The sequence below is a fragment of the Sprattus sprattus genome, assembly GCF_963457725.1.
Source record: "Sprattus sprattus genome assembly, chromosome: 15".
In the NCBI taxonomy this organism is placed as follows: Eukaryota; Metazoa; Chordata; class Actinopteri; order Clupeiformes; family Clupeidae; genus Sprattus; species Sprattus sprattus.
The window spans coordinates 17,677,140-17,702,241 of NC_137913.1; the positions used below are offsets into that span (position 1 = coordinate 17,677,140).

The following is a 25,102-nucleotide window of genomic DNA, read 5'->3' on the forward strand; positions in this document are numbered from 1 at the left end:
AGATAATGAATTTTAAGTAGGCCTCTGTCAATGTAGTGGGTAGGCTTCAAATCATCCCAACAACCCAAATGGTTATTTGTTACCTCTCCGATGACAATTACAAACAGTAGAACAACAGGTCTAGTAAGTCTAGCAGGAGGTGATGTTGTCGTGTCATCAGTAATGGACCTATTTTAAAACTGAAACAAGGATGAGCAATCACACCTCATTTCTCATGCATGTCTGTCCTTGATTTCTCCATCCCCTGCATCCTTTCTTGTTTCCTTCACGTTTTGTCAGAGGGAGGGGTAGGACGTACCAAAAGGAAGGAAGGAACAGAAAGGAAAGGAAGGAAAGGGTGGTCTGGCAAATTAAGAAATGAGGCGCACACTAGCTTTGTTATAAAATGATTGAGAAGGCTCATTCACTATATCATTAGAAATATACGGCATTAGGCTTCAGCAAAAATAGTTTTGTGTATTTATGTGCGATTCTAATCTTACCAAAAAAGTGAGAGTAAACTTGTTTTAATATTGGCAGACAGATAGGTGGACCATAGGTCGGCAGGCATCCTTGTTTCTGTGTTTATTGTTTGATAAGGATTTGTGAAAGATTTGTGAAAGCAGGGGGACAGCATTCTACCGAAGTGACGTCAGAGTGAAAGACAAGAGTGGATGTCAAACGAAACTCGGCACAGGTGGAAAATTCCTCCCTATTCCCTCCCCCCAGCGGCAGACACACTACCAGCCATTCGCTACTTGGGGTGGCTGGAAGGAAGAGATGGGGAAACTCGAAGAGTTCGACATTTGTTTTACCGACAATAAAGTAGTGTACAGACCGGGGGAACCAATCACAGGAACCGTGAAAATCACAAACGCCGAACCTATACAATGTAAAGGTAAGAACAAAATAACTTGCGTTGCGTTTACCTCGTAGTCGACCTACCTGTACATGGTACTATGGGAAAGCTGTCTGGCTCACCTAGTTTGGGGCTTATATGAAGATGAAAAGGTGTTCACCTTTACATCGACCTATAGTATCTCGCGTTTGTCACATGAGTTTCATAACAGTGGTTTAAGTTTTTTCCGCCTTTGTCTTGTGCTGTGGGGTAATTTGTGGTCGAGATAAGCTGTGGCGTCCGACGGTTAGACTACAGGAAAGGTGTATCAGTGTGGTCTATTTTGTATGGTCGAAGCGAAAAGCAGAGAACAGAGAGAACGAAGTAACCATGCATCATGGCCTTGGAACCATTACAAAGTAGTCCTGTAAGGCTTAAATATAGCCACAGCTCACAGAATCGGCCCCTTTCACGATAGAATCGTCCTGTTCTTCAAGCCATAACCCTAAGTCAACAAAGGAAATCTTCAGCATAGCACTGAACTTTAGAACTTATTAAGTCCTGTGATATGGCACAGCAAGTTCTTTGTTGTGTTTTCGTTTAGAACCTTCATTAAGGAGAGGTATACACTTACACCTGAAGTCACTGGTTTCCTTTTCAGTGTTGTTTAGAGACAGGTGGTATTCTGTGTATTACAACAATAGCCTGTAATTATTGCCTTTGTTGCTGGGCTCAGGGGTCTGAGACCGTTACCATAGCCACCTCATGTTTCATTTGTGTAAAGACTCCAGAAGTTTGTAAGGGATCACATTTAACTGATCAAACTGGTCGTCCCGTCACAAGGAGCTGCTCTGCGGCCTTAAGAGTGCAACAAGCTGCCTTGAGTTTTGAAACACAGTAGAAAAGAACAAAAAGTTGTCCGAGAGTATTGACATGCATGATTCATGTAACATGCGCTTCATTTATTTATCCCGTGATCATCTTTACAAACATTTTGCAAAGCTGAGCAATGCAGGCAGTCTCCAGTCGCTGGGTATCAATACATTCATTCTTTTGAAAAGTCTTTTTGAATCAAGCTGTCTTAAATTGCCATTGTCCATCCAGGCTTTAAACATGCTTGTGGTGTGTTGTGAGCTTCCTCCCCTGTGAGGTACATGGAAATAGTTAACTAGCTACTGTCCCGATGGCATAGGCTACTCTTTGGGACTGTCGTCTCTACCATTTAGAACAGACAGTGCTTTATTGTGGGCTTCCCTAGGGAACAGAAAGATCATCTCAGTTAGCCTGGGCTTGCTGTCTGCTGAACACGCCATGGAAGAAGTGGGCAAGGAATGGGGACGCATTCCATCCGCATTGCAATGCAGTGTCTCACACAACACCAGTGGGGGTTGCTTGGTGTGTGCATCTAGAAATGTTGTGTTTCCTTTTATTCTGTTTACTTTGACTACTTTGACTTTGTAGCTTTTTGCACTGAGCTTCAAAGATCATTGTAAAAGCAAGGCCACGTCTCCAAGTTGTGTATGTGTGGAAGTTGGTATTCTAAATGTTAGCTACCAACAGCATTTCTGTGGCGTTGTTTCTCAAAACCTTTCTTCAACACCTGTGTAACCTCGCCCTTGCAACTGTTTGCTGAGGCGTTCCTTTAAAGGCTCTGATGATGACTGTAGTGAGTCAGCTGTTCCTCGGTTGACATCTCTGTGATGGTTTCAGAACGTATGTCCCGTCAATGAAGGCCTAGTTCAGATTTCATGTAAAGACCACATAAATATCAATCACAATATATGTTTGTCTAAGCTAACAGCCATAATGGGAAAGACACGTATACATCATATCATAGTAGTGATACTGTGGGTGTGTTCATTCTCTAATGGTGCTGGTCAGCTGGGAATGGATTTAAGCAAAAAAAAGTTTGGACATATAAGGTTGGAATTGTCCTGAGTCATGGAAGCATGACTCGCCCTTGCACAGATGCTGAGTTATAATCTCTGACATGCCTTTCGGAGTCGGGTGTTTTCTTTCAAATGGCTCCATGTGACATTTGTTTGTTGACATTCTGAGTCTGGAAAAACAGGTGAGACTGAAGCTGACAACGTCATTTCTCTCGCCACACACATAAATGGAAAAAAGGAAAGAAAACAAATACTTTACCCAGCCTAACCAGCCATTTGAATAACCTTTACATCACGTTCACATTTAAGCCGCAATATATTTTACATTACAGGAAGAATTTGAGGGCGATTTTTAATACTGGTTAATCATTTACAAACGTATTGGATGTTTACTTTAATATTTATAATCCCGGCTCTGTACCTGATCTGTACTGGCTCTGTGCTAGACGTGCGTTAACCAGTTTGACTTGGATTTGTTATATTTTGTCGTTTTAAACTTTTCATTTATAGTCTTTCTTCAAAGAGCTTCTATTTTATTTTACCACTGCTGTTGACGAGGTCTGCGAGGCTGTGCATGTGTCCGTGGTTACCTGTTGGCTTTGTGACTGTGTGGTGTGTCTGGAGACTTGACGTGAGAAAAAAAAAGGCTCAATGATCAGTTGGGGAAAGAGCCTCAGGGGCTGCAGCATGGGCAGATAAACATCACATCACGTCACACTATACTCTCAGCTGGGCCGTTATCTAACCAGAACAATGAACCTTTGTAAGCCATAGATCAATCAGTTGCATAATGCTTGGGCATGTTTTAAAAGTGTTTGATCAGGAAATCGTGAAAGAGGAAATGAAAGGTATTTTTTTTTTTTAAACCACTGTCTGAGGTGGTGCAGTATGGTTCATTAGGGTTGGGTTTAGTTTCATGTTGTGGTATTTGAAATGTCAGGTTTACCAGAAAGGGGACCGTGGCTGCCTATTATTATACAAACACACACACGTCTGTCATTTTCTGATGCGTATCAGACAAGCCCTGTCCTCTTTTGAACCATGTTGTGTTGTGTCTGGTTTGGCTAATACAACACCTACTTGTGTAACGTCTTCTCCTCTAATTTTCAGCAATCAAGATAAACTGCCATGGCTTCTGTGGAGTAAGCAGCAGGCTTAATGACACGTCATGGGCAGCGGAGGAGCAGTACTTCAACAGCACTGTTTCAGTGGCTGACAAAGGTACTGATGGCTGCAGCCCGGCACATCAGCGTCTTTACTCTAACATATACATTCGCCCAATAGCTACATTAAGATCAAATTCCTATCAATAAAGTGCAATGCACACAGACACGCACTTCAGTTCTATTAACTTCATAGTGTATACATTTTCTTTTCTTTTCCCAGGCACTCTGAGTAAGGGCCCACATACCTTCCCATTCAAGTTTCTCATACCAGGTGAGATAGTTAAGTGATGATAACACTTGTCACTTTCTAACTGTCTGTAAATTTGGCTGTTTACGTTTGAGAAAGGCCTGTCTCTCAGGTGGAGTGCAAAATGATGGGATTGTGGAGGACTGATTAGTCTCTCTTCATTGTGGCATTGAGTAGATTTATTTTTGTTACTATGAATTGTTAAGTGAGTTGAAGGGTAACTGATCTCCAAAAGGCATAAAGTTAAAGATAAAACATTCTTTTCAACATTTTAAGCTAGATTAATTTACTGTTTTTGTTATGTACACTTCCACACTTTAAGGAAAAGGGCACCACTCAGATGCTTGAGCACCCCAAGAGATTTGAGTGCCCAGATAACTTTGACCAGTCTCAGACCTTACTTAGCTAGTTAGGGCTATGGCTTGTACAGTCATCGTTATGAAAGGCCAGGTGATGCATATGTCAAAGATTTATAAATACTCTGCCTCTTCAAACCGAGATTCAGCAGATTCGAGAGTGGTGGTGCACTGTTCCGCTGTGCAGTGACACCTGCACAAATATGACTTTCACAGAAGAGTCATCAGAAGAAAACCTTTCCTGCATCCTCACCACAAAATTCAGAACACAGACGTTTGCAAAAGAACATCTTTACTACCCTAATGCACAGGAAACAAGTCCTGTGGAAGTGAAGTTAAAATAGAACGTTTTGGTCGCATTGAGCAAAGGTGTGGTTGGAGAAAAAAGGGTGCAGAATTTTATGAAAACACTTCAGGGTTGGATCAATCAGCCAGTGGCATGGGAACATTTCACTCGGAAGAATGGATACAATTAAATACCAGCAAATTCTGGAAGCAAAACATTACACTGGCTGTAAAATTCACAATGGACTACCTCAAGACACACAAGCTAAAGGTTTTGCCATGGCCCTCACAGTCCCCTGACCTAAACCTCATGGGAAATCTTTGGATAGACCTGGATAGTAGTGCATGACGACCAAAGGAACTCTCAGAGCTAGAAGCCTATTGCAAGGTAGTGTGGGTGAAAATCTCCCAAACAACAACTGAAAGACAGTTCAGGTTTCAAAACCCATTTACAAGCTGTGATACTTGCCAAAGGGGGGTTTACTAAGCATTAACCATACAGGGTGCCCAAACTTTGGCATAGGGCCCTTTTCCTTTTTTTCCTGTTATTTCGAAACTGTAAATGGAAATAAAAATAGTAAAATATCTGAAAATATGAAAGAAATCTTGTCTTTAACTGTATGCCTTTTGGAAAGCAGGTCAACTTTTACTAGTTTAGCTTTACACAGTAACAGGGGTGTCCAACTGGTGCAGGCTACAGTATATTCTTACAGTGGGCATTCAGAGCCTCTCTTAATCGTCTTATTCATGTTTGCACCTGGAGGTATAATCTGCTTCATTTGTTCACGGGGTACAAGCGTCTTCCCTGTTGGCGTAAAAGGAAAATGAGTGAAACTCAAACTAATCCAACTGGTTTTTTATAGCTTAAAGTTGAAACCTGAGTTTCAAGAATTAGAAAGTTGGTCCTAGCTCTCTGTGACCTCTCTGATTTAAAGATGGGAGTTGATGACCATGCAGTCTGTTGGCTCTTCCTGATGGATAATATAAGTTATTGTAATGTAAATATACATAATTGTCTAAAAATCCAAAGATCCAAACCAAAGGTCACCTACCATGATCTTCAGAACTACAAGAATGGTGTTTGGTGAGAATAACATTGACTGTCTATTGAATAGTCATCTAGTTGAATAGTCCATTGGCTCCTCCATGTGGTCTGATCTAGCTCCTGTATTAGCAGTAGCTGCTTGACCTATATATACTTGCACGGTGCCTGCCTCAGCTACTCCACAATCAGGAGTCACTCTAGCACAGCTGTGTTTGTCCATAATCTTCTCAATGTTGATGGTGATCCTGGGACTCTCCCCGGAGGAATGATCTGCCGTGTGTCAGTGATGACCGAGGGACTCTCTCGGGAGGAACAGCGATGTTCAGCTGAGCTCTGCCCTGTGTCAGTGATGACCGAGGCACTCTCCTGGGAGGAGAGATCTGCCCTGTGTCAGTGATGGCCGAGGGACTCTCCCGGGAGGAGAGATCTGCCCTGTGTCAGTGATGGCCGAGGGACTCTCCTGGGAGGAGAGATCTGCCCTGTGTCAGTGATGACCGAGGGACTCTACTGGGAGGCGTAAAAGGTGTCAAGATCTGGATCTCGGTTGGTCGTCTCTGAGCGTCTCTGAGCATTCATTCAGTAGCCACAACAACCAAACTAGACAGAGAACGTTATAATAAACAGTAGAAATACGACACTTATTTTACATAGAATTGTCTTGAATCAAACGATTTGTCAAAAGGTGGGATGCCAGGTGACGTGCACAAATATCACTCTGGATACATTTCAAGCATATGATGTTGAGCTGCCATCCGTCTACATCATGGGATCTGCTTGGTTCCAGGCAAGCCCTGACAAGTTTCAGACAGGGGAGCCACTCATTACCTATACGGAGACGAATGGAAAATGCGCGTATACATCTCAGAGAGCAGATTTCAGCTTGTCGGGATCAGTGGTCTGCTTGGAGTTGAAGCCATGATGAAAATGCCATCAACGTTTTCACAGAAAATTGCAGCTGCCATGTAGTTCCTCTGCGCTTTACTTGTGAGGTGCTTTATTTGTGCCAAGGTCTTAATCCCCACACAAAAACTGAGTGGCTCAGGACCTGAGGACCTGACGGCCATTTCTTCGGGAGAAGGGCCATTTTGAGCATAGCACAGTTGAAATATGAATGGAAATGCAACTTAGAACTGGACAGTATGGCATGGCATGGCACGGCCCGACACAGATTGATGGACTGATGAGACTGATTAGACACATGCCTTCTGGATCATTGATGAATTTCCACATCCAGTTTTCCTGATATGGCCAATGTTTTGGAATAGCTAAACCATAAAACAATCTTTTATGTGTCTTGGGAAGAGCAAGCTGCTGTTGCCACCATGCTATTACTGTTGTTAAAACTGGAATATCTTAGAATTTTTCAGCAGATACCTGATATTCTCTGAGAGGAGCATTTTTTTTTCTAATACTGTCACCATTCTCCTCCTTGTATTTGTTTTCTCATGCTTATACTTTCCTTGTCTGTCTCTCCTTCACCATCTCTCCATAGCCACCGCTCCTACATCCTATGAAGGACCTTATGGCAAGACTATATTTGAAATCCGAGCCTTTGTTGACACACCTCGCTTTTCAAAGGACTACAAGGTTGAGAAGACTTTCTTCATCCAAAAACCCCTAGACCTGAACGATGTGCCAGATATTCTGGTGAGAGTTCTGGTGAAAGATTACTCATCTTGTTGTCTGCCTTCATACCTGCAGTTGACCTCGCAAATGTTGTGGTCTCTTCGTACTTTGTGCATTAGCATGTTTCACTGTCCATGAAGCACTATCTTGTGGGTTTTGCCATCTGTAAGCTTTTGCATAGACTTCACAATGCTTGTGCACTTCTGCTTGCTGTTTACAGGATATTAGCTCCGCCTCTGTGTCCAAGGACTTCACCTACATGCTTGTGAAAAATGGTACCATCGTACTGAAGGCTACCACTGACCTGCGAGGGTACACCTCTGGCCAGGTCATTCAACTAGAGACAGAGATCCAGAACAAGTCGGGGAAATCCACGAGCACAGTGGTTGCCAGTCTCATGCAGGTACAGCAACAAATATAGTGGTGTAATGTTGGTGATGGGGTGTGTGTGTGTGTGTGTGTGTGTGTGTGTGTGTGTGTGTGTGTGTGTGTGTGTGTGGGGGGGGGGGTTCTGTCTGTCTGTGTTTGTGCACATGTGTGTGTGTGAGAGAGAGAGAGGGATTTAGATGGGTAATCTTTTGCACAACGTGTTATTGTGTTGTGACCCTGTGATGTCGATGTGAACAGAAAGTGACCTATAAGATGAAGAAGCCCCTCCATGACATGAGGACCATTGCAGAAGTGGAGGGTGCAGGTGTGAAGGGGAACAAAGAGGCCAAGTGGAAGGAGCAGATCATCGTGCCTCCTCTTCCTCAGTCACCTCTGCAAGGCTGCGAACTCATCAACATTGAATATTACATCCAGGTAAGCAGAATGGCACCATAACTGAGCAAATCAATTCACTCCAGTATGAGATACGAGGTCCTGAATGTCTTTATTAATAGGAGTTTAAGAGATAAGATAAACTTTAAATGACAAGAGGAAAGCGGATGTAGTGTACTTGTGGACACGGTGTGAGCTACAGCTTGTTCCATCACAGGCTTGCAAAAAGGGCTTTATTTGCATTTCCTGGTTCCTTTTTCCATGCAGAGGCACTCTCTCCACTTCAATTTCCCCCCTCTACCCATTATAGTCAAGTAAAGGTTTTTAGGAATTGAAGCAGCAAGAAAATGTTTTTGCTGACATGTGGATGTGAGCACATATTAATATATCTACTTATATTTATACTGTCCAAACCCCTTCCTTCCCCCATGTAGGTCTCGCTGAAATCTCCGGATGTATTAGTGGTTCTTCCCATCTCCATCGGCAATGTCTCTGTGGACACCACCCGTCCCAAGCCATCACGGCCGGTGCCTGCGGTGCCCCTGTCCACTCCAGCTGATGCCCCCGAGACGACCCCCAAACTTCCCCCAAGACCTGCCCCCAGACCCGCCCCCAGACCCAGACCCCGTAGCTGCTATGTTTCCCCCAGCGCCCCCCTGGCCGAGGACGAGCCCCTGGAGGCGGGCACGCCGCAGGCCGAGGAGCTTCCCACCAAGAGCCACTCCCAGCAGCAGCAGGGGCCCGGCTGCCAGGCCGCCTCGCCCCATGCCTTCAGCTACGCTCCAGGACTGATGTTCCCATCACCGCAGAGGCAAAATGGCGCAGTCAACACCTCAGTTCCTTTGTTCAGTGTGTCCACGGGGGCCACCATACCTTTTTATACTGACAGCAATGCTACACCTGTACCGACACTATGCCCACTGATCTTGCCGCCAGACTATGGACCCTCAGCATACCCACATGGTGAGCATGTGCTATTTTCATAGCATTTTGAATCATTGAATGATTTTCAAATGAGAATAAGGTTGAAGCAAAGACGCTTTTCTGTACACTCTCGTTATCTTCAACATCCAACTCAAAGCTTATGACGACATCTTGGCAGTCAAGTTAGACTGGACTGTCGAGGCAAAGAAAATCCTGTAAATATTTCCTTACGGCTCCACCTAGTGGAACAACTAGCAAATGAATCACCAATGAATCCATGTTCTCTCTACGTCATAGGTTTGCTGTTTGACTAACTATCTGTATTTGCCTTAATTTATTTTCTCAGAGCCTCCACCTTCTTATGATGAAACCTGCAACACCTAAAATCAAGACAAAAGGAACAATGGAACATTGTTGCAGAATCACACTCGCCTCACCGTCTGAAATCTTTCAGTCTCTTGAGGCTTGTTGGTCATCTCAACAGCAGCACTCTAAAAAACCATTGAGGAATACACTGACTTAGCATTGGTCAAAATGATGACACTTCCTCTACAGGATTATTGGGACTGAATACGAGAAGCTCAGCTTGGCATTCATGATGCCCTCAAAACACACACCTGAATGGTAATCCAGTTTGTTCAGAAATAAAACGTGTGTGTTTGTGTTGTTTGAGGTTGTGTACAGAAAGTGTTTTAAGTTTAGGTAGGGTAGTTGGACCTGTACCTTTGTTTATAGAAATGAAAGCAACACTGTCAACGAAAGTAATTTCTGTTCTTATCAGTGCCAACTATGCATAACTCATTTAATAAAAAGGTAGTGAGACAATGAAAATAACTTCTTTTATTTAATTTTATGTTGGATTTTATTATTTATATCAACACTACAAATATTAATTCTTGTTCGCTTGTTGGATTTAACTGTATTCTCTTTGTAGTTTACAACTTAATAAAATACTTTGTTTCAGAAATTTTGTGTTGCTTTTTGTCATTTGTAATGGTTGTTTAAATTTGTAGTAACTAGTATTTCAAAATTGAGACTGCTGCTGAGGAAGCTACAATTTGAGATTATTATGAAATTGACCGAATGTAATTAAGTCCACATGCGTCAATTTTTCAGGTGTAAAACCTGCAACCATTCATCCACAATGGTAAAGCCTACAAATTGGAAACCTGTACTTCTTCCATATTGTTTTGAGAGGAAGTTCCAGTTCCAGTAGTTCCCTAAACTGCTAGGATATATTCTTCTGTGTAGATAGCTGTGGACAGAGTCCAGTTTAGAACTGAAGTCATATATAAATATCAGTCAGTGCTGAAACTAACTAAAACAGAAAGACAAAGGAGGTCTGCCTATTAATGATTGTGTAATAAAATAGTGGCAAATTGTGCATAATTGCCCAAAGTTATGTTTCCTTTGTTATCTTCACTGAGGTTGAATAGCACATTGTGCACATGTAAACTTTATATCAGCTGCAGTTAAAGGGCAATGTATAAGTACACTAAGTCATTGTGATCACATTGCTACACTGAATAGGCCCAGTGCATACAATCAGATAATGTCTTGCAGCAGTAAAAAGACGCCAACAGAGGGCGCAACTAGGTCACATGGTTGCTGTCGAGCGGATGAGGGCTACGAAGGAAGAGGAAGACAGCTCGAAAACTTTTCCCTGCACTTTCTCACTTCAATGGCTACCGTTGGAGAAAAATAGGTAAGAAGTTAACCCATATTCACTACCTTGGCACACACTGCAGAGGTAGATGAGGTTTGTGTGAGTCTGCACAACAGACTCAGAGCTTTTAATATTTAATTCCATACGCAGATAAAACATTGTTGTTGATTTCTTTTGTCCTGTGATTTTCTTTGCTGTTTTGAAGACTTATCTTTCAGTTATGAACTTTCCTACTCACAAAACACATGCATTGGAAGTAAAGGCGTGTGGTCTTGTTGGTTTTTACAGTATAGTCAAAATGTGTGGTTTCACCACGCTTGCCAGAAATGGCCTGAGCAAGTTAAGCTAATTCTGCTGCACGTTATCTGCGGACACGTATCACAGTTATTGGAAACGTTCCTGTTATCTCGGTGTTTACTCGTTGCAAATGTTCCAGTAATACCTGTATGCAGTAAGGACAATTACTGACCTAATTCAAGCCGTGACAACTCCAGCCAACCTTCATTGTTGTTATTCAATGCTAGATACTATTGGGAGATTTGAGTGGTTGCCAATCCGGTCAGGAGCCTTGTCAGATAAGAGCTGGATGAAATGAAAGCCATAGCCAGAGGACGTGGTGCTGGTGAGTCCCCTTGTAGTCCATGAGATACCATTTATTCATTAAGCCCGTGTTGTTTTGATATGAAATCTACTCTACCCTAGGCGTAGTAGTTTGCTTGTTTTGCCACTCCATATATCACTACGTTTAATTTATCAGTTCTGAATCTAAGATGTTTTGTCTCTGTAAAATTAGTCAAAGTCTTGCACGTGTTTACATATACTGTAATGATGTGAAGCTTTGAGGGATTCCTTCCATATTCTGAGTGATACTACAGTGTGAGGATTGATTTCAAAAGACCCACATTAATACCCATATAGTGAGAGTTCTTCTTTGTTTGTCTGCATGTCCTTGTCATCATCAGTGTGGTTCTTGGTGCAAGCTGAACAATTTGCTTATCTCAGGTATTACCAGGCATGGAGATGCTCCCAGAAGGGGTAGAAAGCCAAAGAGGAAGCTGGAAGCAGGCGCTCATCAGACCACTCTAGTGGTAGGAGGGGTGGGCGGTCACACCCTCCTTTGCCAAAAACCTGATGGCACGGTTCCTCAGGAAGCAGCAGTCTTTGCTAGTAATGCCCTCCAGCTCAACAAACAGTATGGAGCAAGCCCTGAAAAGACCCCAGGATTGGCTCCAGGGGGGTTATTGCCGGGATATGCATCTAAATCAATCTCCACTACAGCTGCACCTACAGGAGAGGGTAGTGTGGGAAGCCAGGAGCGTAGTCATTTTGGCGATCCATCTTCAGGAAAGAGCCGCTTCGCCTGGAAGTCCATGGTGAAATCGGCCCCTGCTCCTAATGTACCACAGGTAAAACTTGAGTGGCTGTATCATTTGAAAATTTAAATATCTTCGCTCAAAATGTACCATACAGCCCTATATTTTCTATTTATTCAAAATCTTTAATGTATTGCCCAACTGGCCAAAGGTTGGCAGTTTTGGCCACTTTTACTACCAGACCAACATTAATGATGTCATGGATTGTAGAAGGAGGTTCTCGTCCAAATTATGTAGCTGTGAAGGTGGGTTGATTTCTGTTTACCCCATACAGATGTTGAATAAAGACCCATCATTAGCAGCAGCAGCAGCAGCAGCAGCAGTAAGAGATGAAGAGAGGCCATTGCACATCAAGCTACCTCTGAGTAAGAAGCCATCTACAGTGCCCAGAACAGGTCAGTTTCCTAGCTTGGCTCCTTTAATGATGGTGCTTCTCCCTACCCCCCACTTGTAATATAGTTTGTATTCAGTTGATGTTACCTCTGTATTGACAAGTCTTAGTCTTGGGGATTGTCTGTGATCGTATATTTGGGGTGATGAGGTTTGGCCAACATGTGATTTAATCTTGCTTCCTAGTCTCAAGGAAAAGGAAAAAAAAAATGGGAACTTATAACTTTGTCAACAAGAAGAAAACTAAGGTGGTGAGGAGAGCACCTCAACCCTTCACAGCTCAGGTGATTTAAAAAAAAAAAAAAACCATCATCTTTCTAAATCTTATAAATCCTCATAGTGACCTTTGTGGCTGCTAACCAACAGAGCCTGCTTTATATTTATTTTGACTTTATGTCCAGAGATGATTGTTATTTAGTTTTAATATTGAGCGGATTGTTTGTTGATCTGTAGGACAGCTTGAATATGAATGGCGCCCCAGACCGAGGTCTGGAAGAAGTAGAAGCAGTAGAAGCAGCTGCTCAAGACCGAGAAGACCTGCCCCGTGCAGCCACCCCTCTAGGGAGAGGAACGGAAGTGTTTGCAGACGAGTTGCGCCCAAAAGACACTCAGCAGGAGGTGACCAGAGGGATTGAAATGTACACAGAGTTCCCTCTGCACTCACTAGACCTGAAGGGGCAGGAGGACATCTTCACCTCCATGCAGTCAGGTGAGCAAGGGTCCTGTTGGCATGGTGATATTGCATAAATAAAGATGTTTGCAGTAAATGTAAATGCCACTTGCAAATGTTTGAAATGCTAGTGGCAAAATCTTGAAGTGAATGCAGTCATTTCACTAATGAAAAATTACTTAAAATGAGTACTTATTGTTATTAGTTTTTTTTTTGTTTGGTGCTGAAATACTTAATATATTTGACATCACATCTGAGGTAGAGCTTTATGGTAGAAGTAGGTAGGTAAGTGGTCTTGGAAGAAATGTACTGTTTTGAAAGTTAATAAGCGATAATAAGGAAACACCTTCCCTCTCGTCAGGGCTTCGTCCAAAGCCCCTTCCCCCTAAACACATGCGTCCTTTCTCTGATTCGTTGACATTGAGAGGACAAATTACATCACCTAATCACAGACAATGGTCTGGTCAATGTCTTGAGAGCCTCAAGGCGAATTATGTCAAATATTATAAGAAGTCTACTTTAAGATCAAAATACACTTATGCATGGTGAATGGCAATATTGTATGCAGAAAAACATGGTTTTGCCCTTACTTCATGTAACCTATCTTTGATGTGTATCTTGCCAGTTGTCAGAAAATGGATGTTTTGGCATTTGTATCAGGATACGTGGATAATTTTCTGCCTCATCTCAGTCGCTTCACGCTAAAAGGCATCTGCCAAAAGGCTAAATGCGACTGTAGGTTAGCATATATTTCCAGCTCGCTACACGAGGAGCAGCTGAAGGAGCAGGTTGCTTTGGCTCCGCAGGTTTGTCAGATGGCCCGGACGCCATGGAGACAGATGCCATGCTGGAGCTCCCGCTGTGCTGCTGTCGCATGGAGGCCCCTAAGAGCCAGGAGATCCTCACGCTGTCCGAGGGCAAGTGCATGGCAGTAGAGAGTGTGGATGGACAGGTAGGACGACTTCAGTTTGTAGTCACTATCTGATTATTTCCTTTTTTTAAGGATTAAGATTTATTTTTTAGAGAAATATTAAATTGTTTTTAACCTGCATAACGCACAATCTGAAAAACACTTTATATCACAGTAACGTGCTCCTTGTATTCTGTAAATCCTGAGGCATTGTGGCTCATGCTGAAGGTAATTTTTTTATTTATTTATTAACATACTTTATTTTCACTCGTCACTACCAGCTCAGTCTCTGCAGAAAAAGCATCCAGAAGCAGGAGATGATGCGGCCCTCCATCCGGATCCCGCTGCTGGTGTTGTGTGAGGACCACCGCGCCGGCATGGTCAAGCACCAGAGCTGCCCCCGCTGTGGCTTCTACTGCCGGGCGGTAAGTTGGTGCTGTAGTCGAATGCTGCTAAGTCACCAACCAGTCAATCGAGTTTATTTGGGTTGGGCATCTTCATTATATATTCTTAATACACTATCCATTTGATTATATATAAGTTATTGAAGTCTTTGTCTAGTGGGATGTTGTGTTTTTTTTCTCGATAAGTTGAATCTCTCATTTGAAGTCTTTTAAGTGCTGTCGCTTTGGCTGCAAGTAACACTACTCCATGAAATGATGTGTGTTGAACCAACACTGTTACATAAAACGAGAGAAGTGGCATTTCCAGAGAACTTGCGTGCAAAATGTACATACTTGTTTTACATTTTGTGTCTCAGTGACTGAGCATCTGTGACTCACTTAAAGGAAGGCTTTGCATAGCATGAAAATGTCCTCTTGGCCTAAGTGTGCCTTTAAAGCCTATGCAGTATTCATGCCCACTGTGTCTCGGATGTTCTCAGGGGACCTTCATGGAATGCCAGCCTGATGGCAACATCTCTCACCGGTTCCACCGCGACTGTGCCTCAGTCATACTGGGGCAGATCTACTGCCCACACTGTGGGGAGGACGCCAGCCAGGCGCAGGAAGTCACCGTCGCCAAGCCAGACGCCATGTTTATTATGCCAACAGCGACCGCGCTCCAAAACAAGACGGATCTTTCGCTGAAGGGGTAGGTTGTAAACCCACTGTGCGCTGGCACGTGTATCTTCCAGGCTTCGTGCTCACACGAACACCTGCGATAAGAAGATGATGATGCTATGTGGAAAAATGCATAACATGGATCAGCCACAGTATTCACATGGTTTGGAATGGTCTGGTTGATATTCACTCGCCTAAAGGACCTGGATCTGTTATGGCGCAGATATAAATCCATGAACTATCTGCATCTGATAGTAGTCTTGTTAGCTTTGAGATATTCCGTCGAGAATGTGACCGTTTCTAACTATCCTCATCTACAGTATACTTCAGTACACTTCAGTTATATTACTGTGTAATCACTGTGTTTGTGATGCAGAACTATTGAGGCATTTACAATCAAGGGTTGACTTAAGGAAGGACTGCATTTCCATAGCCTTCACATTTACGCACAAAAACTGGACCTTTCCCTTCAGAGCAGGATCGTCATAGACACCATTGCCACCGCACGTCAAACCAGAGCCAGATTCATAGGTCTCTTGTTAACATTGATATCTGCTTTGGCAGACTTTGGACGGGTCAGTTGTAATATTCCCTCTCAACACTCCTGTGGGTCCCCAGTAGGTCTAAAATCGGGCCGTACGCAGCGTCCCCCAGTAAATCCAAAACCGGAGCTGTGGCCGCGAAGGCAGAGGCGGGGGCCACCAAAGAGACGCTGGAGGGCATCCTGGAAGCATTAGATGCGCAAACAACTTCAAGGTAAACTTGAATAGAATGTGTAATGAGAATACAATGTTGCGATACATGGCATGCATGCTACTGACACTTAAATATTATATTAATTCCTCATTCTAAATATTCTATATCTGCAATGTGTAAACATTCTATAAAGATATGTTTTTTGCATGAACTGTGCAAAACTAAAAATTGTAATGATGATTTGCCTGCCTTCTAGATATAAGAAGGCACAATATCCTCCAGCACAGCTTTTAACCTCTGCTACGCAAGGAGACCTGCAGTCAGTCATGCAGATGCTGGGTAAGGACCTTCATGTCTTCTCTTCTCTATAAACATAAGGGAATGGGTAATGGATTGCTAGCTAGTATGGATCTATCACAGTCATACAACCTTTTGATATGATTCAGTACAATGCAGCCGGGCAGAGCACAGAGTATAGGTTCCTTCCATGGGTGGCTGAATTCTGCACAGTATTGGGAACTTGTGCAGTATCACATATCTAGGACATGAATATCAGGTATTTTTATTTGCTCACTGCAGTTGAAGGGGCAGACCCCAATCGAACATTGGACAGCACCAAGAGGCAGACACCCCTGCATGTTGCGGCAGGGGGAGGCCATATTGAGATCTGCCACATGTTTGTTCAGGTACTTCTGCTGGCCTTCATGTAGTCTTTTTTATTAATTATTTTCATAGCTTTAGTCTCCAGATGCATTTATTCATATAATTGGTACTGCATGTTTTTTTCCGATGGTGGTTAGCTAGCACTGGAAAGTGCCATGATTTGCCTGTTTAGATATAGACTTGTGTGTGTTGCCTATGTTGATGGGATGGAAGCCAAAAACAGCACCATGTTCTGTCTCCGCAGGCTGGGGCCAATCTCGACATGTGTGACGAAGGTCAGAGAACCCCACTGATGTACGCGTGCGAGAACAATCACCTGGAAACGGTTAAATACCTGCTCAAAGCAGGAGCAGCCAGTAACCAGAAGGTACTGCTGGTCCGTGATCACACACTCCATCATCCCAATGTGCTGCTGATGTAATGATAAGCGTTTACTGTGAACGTTAACTACTGCAACGCTCTCCTAACGGGCCTGCCAGCATGCGTGGTGAGACCGCAGCAGATGGTCCAGAACGCGGCGTGCGTCTGGTATTCAACCAACCGAAGTGGGCACACGTGACCCCGCTACTCATTGAGCTCCACTGGCTGCCTGTAGATGCTTGCATTATGTTTAAGTTACTTATGCTTGCTTACAGAGTGAATGCTGGTTCTGCTCCCACCTACTTAAATGCTCTTGTAAGGGCAAATTTTCCACCCAGGATGCTGTGCTCGTCCAATGAGCGTCGTTTAGCACTGCCGTCTGTGGAAGTATGACAATCTAGACTATTCTCATTCCACGTTGGTGGAACGAGCTGCCTAGCACTACCAGAGCAGGGGCGTCCCTCTCTACCTTCAAGAAGCTCTTGAAGACCCAACTCTTCAGAGAGCACCTCCCTTCCTAACTTACACTTCTACTAGTACTTAACTTGCATTACAGTAGTAACATTCCTGCACTTTTTATATTTCTTATTTAAAATAGTATTTATTTTATAGCTTGATTGTTCTCTACCTTGTACATCGCTTTGGATAAAAGCGTCTGCTAAATGTAAGTGTAACCTAGAGGCACAAACTGAACCTTTCTGAGGTCATCGGCGGTAGCTCCTTTTCATGTTTCATGTATTCATTCCTCTCTACATTAACAGTTCTTCCCATCTCTGCTTACTTTTCTACGCAATTTCTGCCAATGGTCATTTAAAAAAAAAAAAAAAAACAACAACATTGAATTGTACTGGTGATTGTGGAAATGACCTAAACAAACTGTGTTTCCCCAATTTTCTTTGCAACATTTTAGGATTTAAGAGGCTCCACATGTCTGCATCTGGCTGCTAAAATGGGGCATTCCAGCATCATGCAGCACCTGCTGACGGTGGCATCACTAGATGTAAACTGCCAGGTAATTTACACATGGCTTTTTCTTTCTTCCTTGTTCTCACTCCATTTGTGTAGTTAATAGAAAAAGGGTTGTTGTTGAATGGTGGTGTTTGAATTTTGTCCTCAAAATGGTGGATTTTTTTTTATTTAATATACTATCATTTGCCATCAGGTTTATTAAGTTCACAGCTTTAAGTGCACTGTATTATTCAGACCAAGGTGTTCTGATAACCAGTAGACAAACTTGCACCGCCCCACCCCCCCCCCCCCCTTCACCCTTCAGAAATCTTATCTGGTGGCTGATCTGGGCATGGTGGCTTTGCAGGGCGGCCTGTCTGCTTCCATTAGAGGAGCAGTAGTCCAGAGATGGATGGTGCCCTATAGAGGAATCCCTGGGGCACGCTCCCATGCAGCGCCAACTTATTCATGAGGATAACCATGAAAGGCAGAGTGGCTATTGGGAAAGGCATCAGACTTGCATTTTTCCCTGCTTAAAACATTGAACATGACAGCCTCTAACCTTTGTCGGCAAAATAAACATAATGCCGGGCGTCTCCCAGGCCTTGGTATTACTTTTGCGATCCATAAGAGGGCAAAGACACTGACAATAAACTTGGATGGAAGGATAAAATGGCCAAGGGAGTTTGATTCTCTTGCTCCTCTGTTTCATTCGAGGCCTCATCTGTGATTTGTATGTGTCTAGCATTCATGTGATCCAAGATGTCTTGAAGTATGTCCGGATTGGGAGTAGATTGCCTTGTGCCTTGTGCAGGAGACTCCAGTGCAGTTGTTTTTATTGCTTTGTTGTTTAATTTCAGGACGATGGCGGATGGACCCCAATCACATGGGCGATCGAATACAAGCACAAGGACCACGTGCACTTACTGCTGTCCAAAGGCGCCGATGTTCACGTGAGGGACACGGTCAGTGCGTCCCTCTGTCCCGTATGCTCCACTGCTCTGAGCCACGGCAATCAGATCTCAGATGGAGACAGAGAACACTAGAACCCTCCCCCCTCTCATACACGACGGTCTAGAGCTCCAGATTTGCTAGGCTAGCTTATTTTCATCCTTAGGGAGCCAAGATGTGGATGGCGCCAAAGGGTAATGGGGGTTGGATTGTTCAGTATGTCACAGATATGATGACTCTCCCATACTGCTGAAGATGCAGTGGGGAACTAAATGGCCCCTCTATAGGGTCCCACCACACTTGTTCCTGTTTTAGACGTCATACAGTGATGAAGACCTGAGTAAACATTAGTCACGCAGGGCTTACTGTTTACTCAGCGCTTTGATCTGGCTCGTTTTTCTTCCTCCTCTCAGGAGGAGAATATTTGCTTGCACTGGGCGGCCTTCTCGGGATCGGACGACATCGCGCAGCTTCTGCTGGAGACGGGCTCTGACCTTCACGCCGTCAACATCTACGGAGACTCGCCGCTGCACATCGCTGTCCGTGAGAAGCAACTCGACTGTGTGATGTGAGGAGCTTCCGGAGGGCCCCGCACCGTAAAATATGCATGAGTCCTCCAAGGTCTTATGCACGCATGTGGAATTCAAACATGAGCCAGAAATACAAGTGCAGACCATTTAGAACCTGGTGGATTCCATTCAGTGTGCCTTCAGTCAAAATTGGTAAACAAAAAGGCAGAAGGTTGTGAGCTAGAAGCATAAATCACCTTTTTCTTTTAATGGTAAGTGCATGTACAAGACTGTATTCTGAAGCTGAGAATACTTACAATCTGTTAAATAAGAAATAGCTAAACAGACAAATGGAATTGAGGGACGGGATACACAGCATTGGTAGCAACTGAATGACAGCGTCTGCCTTTCAAGAGCAAAGCAAGGCCACTATGATCGTTTGTAGTGACAAGCCGTCCCGTGTTACTGTGTTCTCACCCCAGGCTCTTCCTCTCCCGGGGGGCGGACGTCAACCTGCGAAATCGAGATGGGGACACCCCTCTGGACTGCTGCCTGCCCAACTCCAAGCTCTGGACCATTCTCAACACCAACAAGAAGCTGACGGACGCCAGGAAATGCAGAGACAACCAGGGGGAGAGAATACTAACTAAGTAAGAGCCATTTATAATTCTGGGAAATGAATGGATCTATTATCAAAGACATAATGGAATTGACATCTCTTAAATGTCTCTTAAAGGGACATCTCTCGAGGATATGAGGCTGTACCCATTTCCTGTGTTAATGGGGTGGATCACGAGCCCTTCCCCAGTAACTTCAAATACGTCCCCGAGAACTGCTGCACTTCCCAAATGAATATTGATGAAAACATCACGCACTTACAGGTGGACCAGCAATTCTATCACAACTGTTTAGTCAGTTCATTTGTGAGACACTCTTATTATGGCATGATTTAGCATAAGACTGCCGGGAATCACAATAACAAAGTCTCCACCGTTCTCTGCATCTTTGTTTCTCCTCAGCACTGCAAATGTAAAGAGGACTGCTCCTCCAATAATTGTATTTGTGGCCAACTAAGTGTACGTTGCTGGTATGACAAGGTATGTTCAGTGTAATGCTTCATATATTATTATTATTATTATTAAGCCCTGCACTGAGTAACTGCACTTTTGACATCAATTAATTGTCCCTTTATAATTGAAAAAGGAGAGCCGTTTGCTTCCGGAGTTTTCTCGGGAAGACCCGCCCTTCCTTTTTGAGTGCAACCATGCCTGCTCATGCTGGAGGTCCTGCCGGAATCGCGTGGTACAGAACGGACTCCGGTAACGTTGCCCCTTTCACTCCACAGCATCCCTACGGGTTATACGACTCATGAACATTTGAACAAGCACTGTAGTAACACTTAGCCCTAAAGTGATTGTGAACAGGCCTTTGATCAGGCTACCTCAATCCCGTTGTGTTTTCAGGACCAGACTTCAGGTCTTTCGGACTGAACAGATGGGTTGGGGAGTGAAAGCATTGCAGGACATTCCTGAGGGATCATTTGTCTGCGAGTAAGCACCGACACAGACACACGGACGCCAAAGCCAGCTCAAATCGCTTGGTGGTTATTTGTCAGGGGCTCGGATCAGTAACTAATGTAACCCTGTCTGGGGACTTGTCTTGTAGGTATGTGGGAGAAATAATCACCGATAAAGAGGCCAACACCAGAGGAAATGACTCTTTTCTGTTTAATTTGGACAACAAGGTATTTCCTTTAATCTGGTTTCATGATGCTAATATTGTCTCAAACACTGTGGTTGGAATGCATGAGAGAGTGTGGTAGTGTTATTATTTATTAATTTTCTCTTTGTCCAACAGGAGGTGCTGTAGTACAGATAACAACGTATTGGGAGGGGAGAAATCACTTTTCTTCAGTTCAGCTATAGTCCGACTAATCATTTTCAGAATGTCGGTGTAATATTGTACTCCAGTAGAGTTGCCATGCTTTTTTATGTATATTGCACATAGCATAATGTGGGATGACTTGATTGAAAATTGAAATTTCACTTAGAAATACTGTTGAACTGTTTAACCATTATTTATGTATGATACAATGATTGCAATCAGGGGAAAGCATTCATGTGCTTATGCTTTCTTCCAGGTTGGTGATGCCTACTGCATTGATGCCCAGTTTTATGGCAATGTGGCCCGATTTCTGAACCACCTGTGCGAGCCCAACCTGTTTCCGGTCCGCGTGTTCACCAAACACCAAGACCTGCGTTTCCCTCGGGTGGCTCTCTTCGCCTGCAGGCACATCCGAGTGGGAGAGGAACTTGGGTGAGTGCTGTTACCAAACCCACACAGAGTGTTGGATGAGTGTTTACATATTTTGTTTTTCTAGTTACATATGAATATCCCTCTTCATTGTTGTGAGCTTGCTGTTGCTTAAGAAATGGCTAAAGTCCTCCCTCGAAAGGGTCCTGCAATAAGAACATTGTGTTGACTTGGCGATGGTATCTAAATAAAATGAGGTAAATGATTTGTCCATCCTAAGTCAAAAACATCAAATTATCATCCCATTTGCCCTATTCCACTGTTATACACGCTTCTCAAAAAATTGTATGTTCATTTTTCGTATTTCTTTCCTGTCAGCCAAGTGATTTCACTACTATTCCTTACTCTTGTCATCACAGCTTTGACTACGGGGAGGACTTCTGGAAGGTCAAAAGCAAATACCTGAGCTGTCAGTGCCGCTCTCCCAAGTGCAGTTACGCCACGCTGGCCCTGGGCCAAGGCCAGGTGAACCTCCCCCGGAAGACACCTGGTCCTCCACCCTCTGATCTGCCCTCTCACGCACAGACTGCCAGCCCTGCCAACCTCCCGGCCATCAAACCTTAAGCCCACACCGCACTCCCTGGTGCTTTTAAAATGTTTTAATGTGGACTCTTACGCCAATGATCGAATGCGAGAATGTTTTTTCCGTTTACCACTACTGAATGAATTGAGCACACTGTGGTAGAGCCCATTTTTATCAACTGCCATTTTTTTTAGATAAATCTCATTGTTGATTTCTTGAATGATCTGACACAAGACTATGTAATCAAATGTGGTACCAGTGAGTGTGTGTGGTATTGAACTGCACTCTCGTACTTGCATGAAATTGTAGATTTTAGGTAGAAATTAAAGTCATAGGAAAATAAAGTTGATGCAAAGACAATTATTTTACTATATTTTCTTACCAAAATAAGAAATCTTACCATTTTCTTAGTATGACGGGAGATATGTCAGGGGCCACTGTTGGAGTGGCCACTTTGCTAAGGAAAATAAGCTGATGTCTCAGTGCTCCAGGGTAAAAATAATGAAGTCGGTTACTCATTGCTGAGGATCATTGTCTTATGTGGGTTTTACTAGTATTATCAAAAAAAAATAAAGACATTTCGAAGTTTTGACATGTTTCAGACCAACGTTGTCTCTGCCTGTTATTTGAATACAATTCGTATCGCCTACAATGTATCATATGTTGCTTCTTTTTTATGAGCAGACTCAAGAGCTTTCTCATTCCCGATGTCCACCGTAATTTGGTTTCAGGATGTTGTGAAAGGAAGGATCCAGCTCGTCTTAAGTGAACGTCATCTAACGCTGTAAGTTATTAATTTGTCTGGAGAACGTGGGTTGTCTCAGCCCATAAAACCTTAGACGGCGAATCCTGCTGAGATTTGGTCCCCTTCTCAGACCCACCCTTTCCTGAGTGGACTACAAGAAAAAGTCGAAAATATGTTTTGCGTTTGTGCCGTTCAGATTTACTGTCATGGTTCCCCTCACTCATGTCAACGCGGAGTTTGAATCCTGAGAATACAACCGCAGATATTTTTTTCGTTCCGCAAAAAGGCTTAGATGCTCTCCGCTTTTTACCCCAGTGCCATGGATACTGTAACGGCACAGGTGGAGCCACTGACAGGGTGCTTTCTAGTCATGTGATCTGGTTCAGAAGAAGCAGCGGCTGCAGAAATCGGTAAAATGTTCATTGCCAGCGTGAGACCAAGCGAAATAGAAGTGCCAAGCTTATCCCAATTTTTGCCGCTGTAGACTGTTGCCTTGCAATGACTGGATTAGGGACCATATTCGAAGTAATACAAGAAAGGGCGTAAGAAGGAGACGTCTGCAGTAATATCACATAGAAGCAAACGTCTTCATTCAGTATCCAGTCCATTATTAATTTGTTGGAGAGATTTTTGCATGCCTAGTAACAGACCAATTGCGGTCCCTGTTGCTGTTGCATGATTTAGCTGTTTTTTTGTACATACCAAGGCACTAGTTTGAACTGCAAACCTTGCGAGAAATCACTGCATTTGGATACCACAAAGCGCATGGAAGGATTGTATAATATTGTCGACTAAACTTCAGTCAATTTTATGGATTATCAGAAATGATCGGAAAGAAAAATGTTGAGCATTTATTTTGGCCGAAGCACTACAAGAGGAGCCTTGGGGAAGATGTTATTGTTGTAAAATACAATTATTGAACAGCACACTGTTGGATATTTGATGAACGGATGAAAACTCGTGGCTGGGACAACACAGTGCGTTGTGATGCTTCTTATCTATGCTCTCTCTGATGTCAATTTTGATTTCTACAGTGAGATCTGCGCGTTTTTAGAATGGCTCGCTTCGAAGACGATCTACGATATGGAGGTGGCAGTCCAGCGAGTAGTGGAAGAGGGGCAAGCCGGCAGGGATGCCCCCCACCCGGCCCAAGGGTGTATAAGCAGTCAATTGCCCAAAGAGCCAGGACAATGGCCATATATAACCCAATTCCTGTCAAACAAAACCTTCTTACTGTCAACCGGTCCCTTTTCATCTTCAGCGAAGATAACATCATACGGAAATATGCAAAGAAAATAACCGAATGGCCATATCCTTTCAAGTGGAAATAATTGCGTTTACACATCCTAAATCTTTATTTACAAACCTATTTATTAGAGCATTTTTAAAATATATAACTCCGCTCTTATCTTTTCTCATCAGCCAACACTAATTGGCAGTATGTTGGTTAAATTACACCACCCAAGTTTACAAACGTGAGGCACATTGATATCTCCATACGGTGCTTTCTAATAGCCTAACGTTGAGCGAAACAAACTAGGCTTGCCTATAAAATGTAATTTGAGCAAATTATTTTTCTTTTTAACGTTTTTTTTCTGACATGCCCATTCCCATTACGGCAATTACGTGAGAGTCCGTTTCATTCAGTCTCACAAATGTAGCGCAGTGTTCATGAAATCAAGACAGTTTTGTTTTTGTTTTTAACGATTTTGTGCATCCTTTGACACCTACTTACTTTTAAAACGTTGTTTGCTACATCCACCACAGTTTGGCTCGATATGGACACGTATTCGGAGCCAAGGAAACCTTAAATGTTTTGTGTACTTGATCTTTATATGGCTTCGTGGAAGGCTGTATTTTTCAGCAGACCACTGCGGTATCGATCGTTTGTGTATAGGGCAATGGACCTCCAGCCAGTTTAGCAATCGACAAGGCATAGCAAAATTACACAATCACCACTTCGTTTCCAATAGCCGCCAATAAATCGTTGTCCATTGCTTCGCAGCCTTGTAAGACACGATTGGTGCAGTCTTTTCAAGAACTAATAATGGGGATTTGATTCTATGGGATAACATGTGTGTTTTGTTGACTGGCATTAAGTTCAAAACGTTTCTGATGTCGCCGATTGGTTTATTTAACAGTTCAGCTATAACTGGCAGTGTCAATGTTTACCCTGGATTTGCCAAACGTTTTAATCTTCGATGCAT

At 43.3% G+C, this 25,102-nt stretch overlaps 3 protein-coding genes across 3 annotated transcripts in view; all 3 read left to right on the forward strand.

Annotated features, from left to right (window-relative positions):
• Positions 1-462: 462 nt before the first annotated feature.
• On the forward strand, positions 463-9,501 carry arrdc1a (arrestin domain containing 1a; the record flags this gene model as incomplete). The annotated part of the gene is made up of 9 exons (XM_080852257.1): positions 463-492; positions 592-877; positions 3,817-3,927; positions 4,093-4,143; positions 7,298-7,452; positions 7,652-7,834; positions 8,059-8,235; positions 8,628-9,156; positions 9,464-9,501. The coding sequence occupies 9 exons, from the start codon at positions 463-465 to the stop codon at positions 9,499-9,501; spliced, it is 1,560 nt and encodes a 519-aa protein (XP_080708383.1).
• A 1,245-nt stretch (positions 9,502-10,746) lies between these two features.
• On the forward strand, positions 10,747-22,655 carry ehmt1a (euchromatic histone-lysine N-methyltransferase 1a). The gene is made up of 24 exons (XM_080852009.1): positions 10,747-10,822; positions 11,308-11,405; positions 11,786-12,189; positions 12,431-12,551; positions 12,733-12,830; positions 13,000-13,255; positions 14,023-14,168; positions 14,408-14,551; positions 15,010-15,218; positions 15,806-15,943; positions 16,140-16,222; positions 16,463-16,569; positions 16,791-16,913; positions 17,817-17,918; positions 18,715-18,819; positions 19,219-19,373; positions 19,797-19,964; positions 20,051-20,195; positions 20,334-20,411; positions 20,518-20,633; positions 20,778-20,864; positions 20,980-21,058; positions 21,455-21,630; positions 21,987-22,655. Exons 2-24 carry the CDS (start codon positions 11,375-11,377, stop codon positions 22,189-22,191), a joined length of 3,276 nt encoding a protein of 1,091 aa, XP_080708135.1. The 5' UTR covers positions 10,747-10,822; positions 11,308-11,374; the 3' UTR covers positions 22,192-22,655.
• A 1,295-nt stretch (positions 22,656-23,950) lies between these two features.
• The window catches only part of cacna1ba (calcium channel, voltage-dependent, N type, alpha 1B subunit, a), a gene marked incomplete at both ends in the record, with an annotated part of 87,870 nt that continues 86,718 nt past the window's right edge, over positions 23,951-25,102 (forward strand). The window contains one exon of the mRNA XM_080852612.1: positions 23,951-24,216. Coding sequence (XP_080708738.1) covers positions 23,951-24,216 — 266 coding nt within the window. The remainder of the gene's footprint in view (positions 24,217-25,102) is intronic.

Excerpts from the sequence above, each read along its gene's own strand:
- ehmt1a (XM_080852009.1), top strand. The coding sequence starts at position 11,375 with ATGAAAGCCATAGCCAGAGGACGTGGTGCTG. Across the intron at positions 12,552-12,732 it reads ATCTACAGTGCCCAGAACAG|TCTCAAGGAAAAGGAAAAAA; the intron begins GTCAGTTTCCTA and ends CTTGCTTCCTAG. Across the intron at positions 13,256-14,022 it reads CTTCACCTCCATGCAGTCAG|GTTTGTCAGATGGCCCGGAC; the intron begins GTGAGCAAGGGT and ends TTGGCTCCGCAG.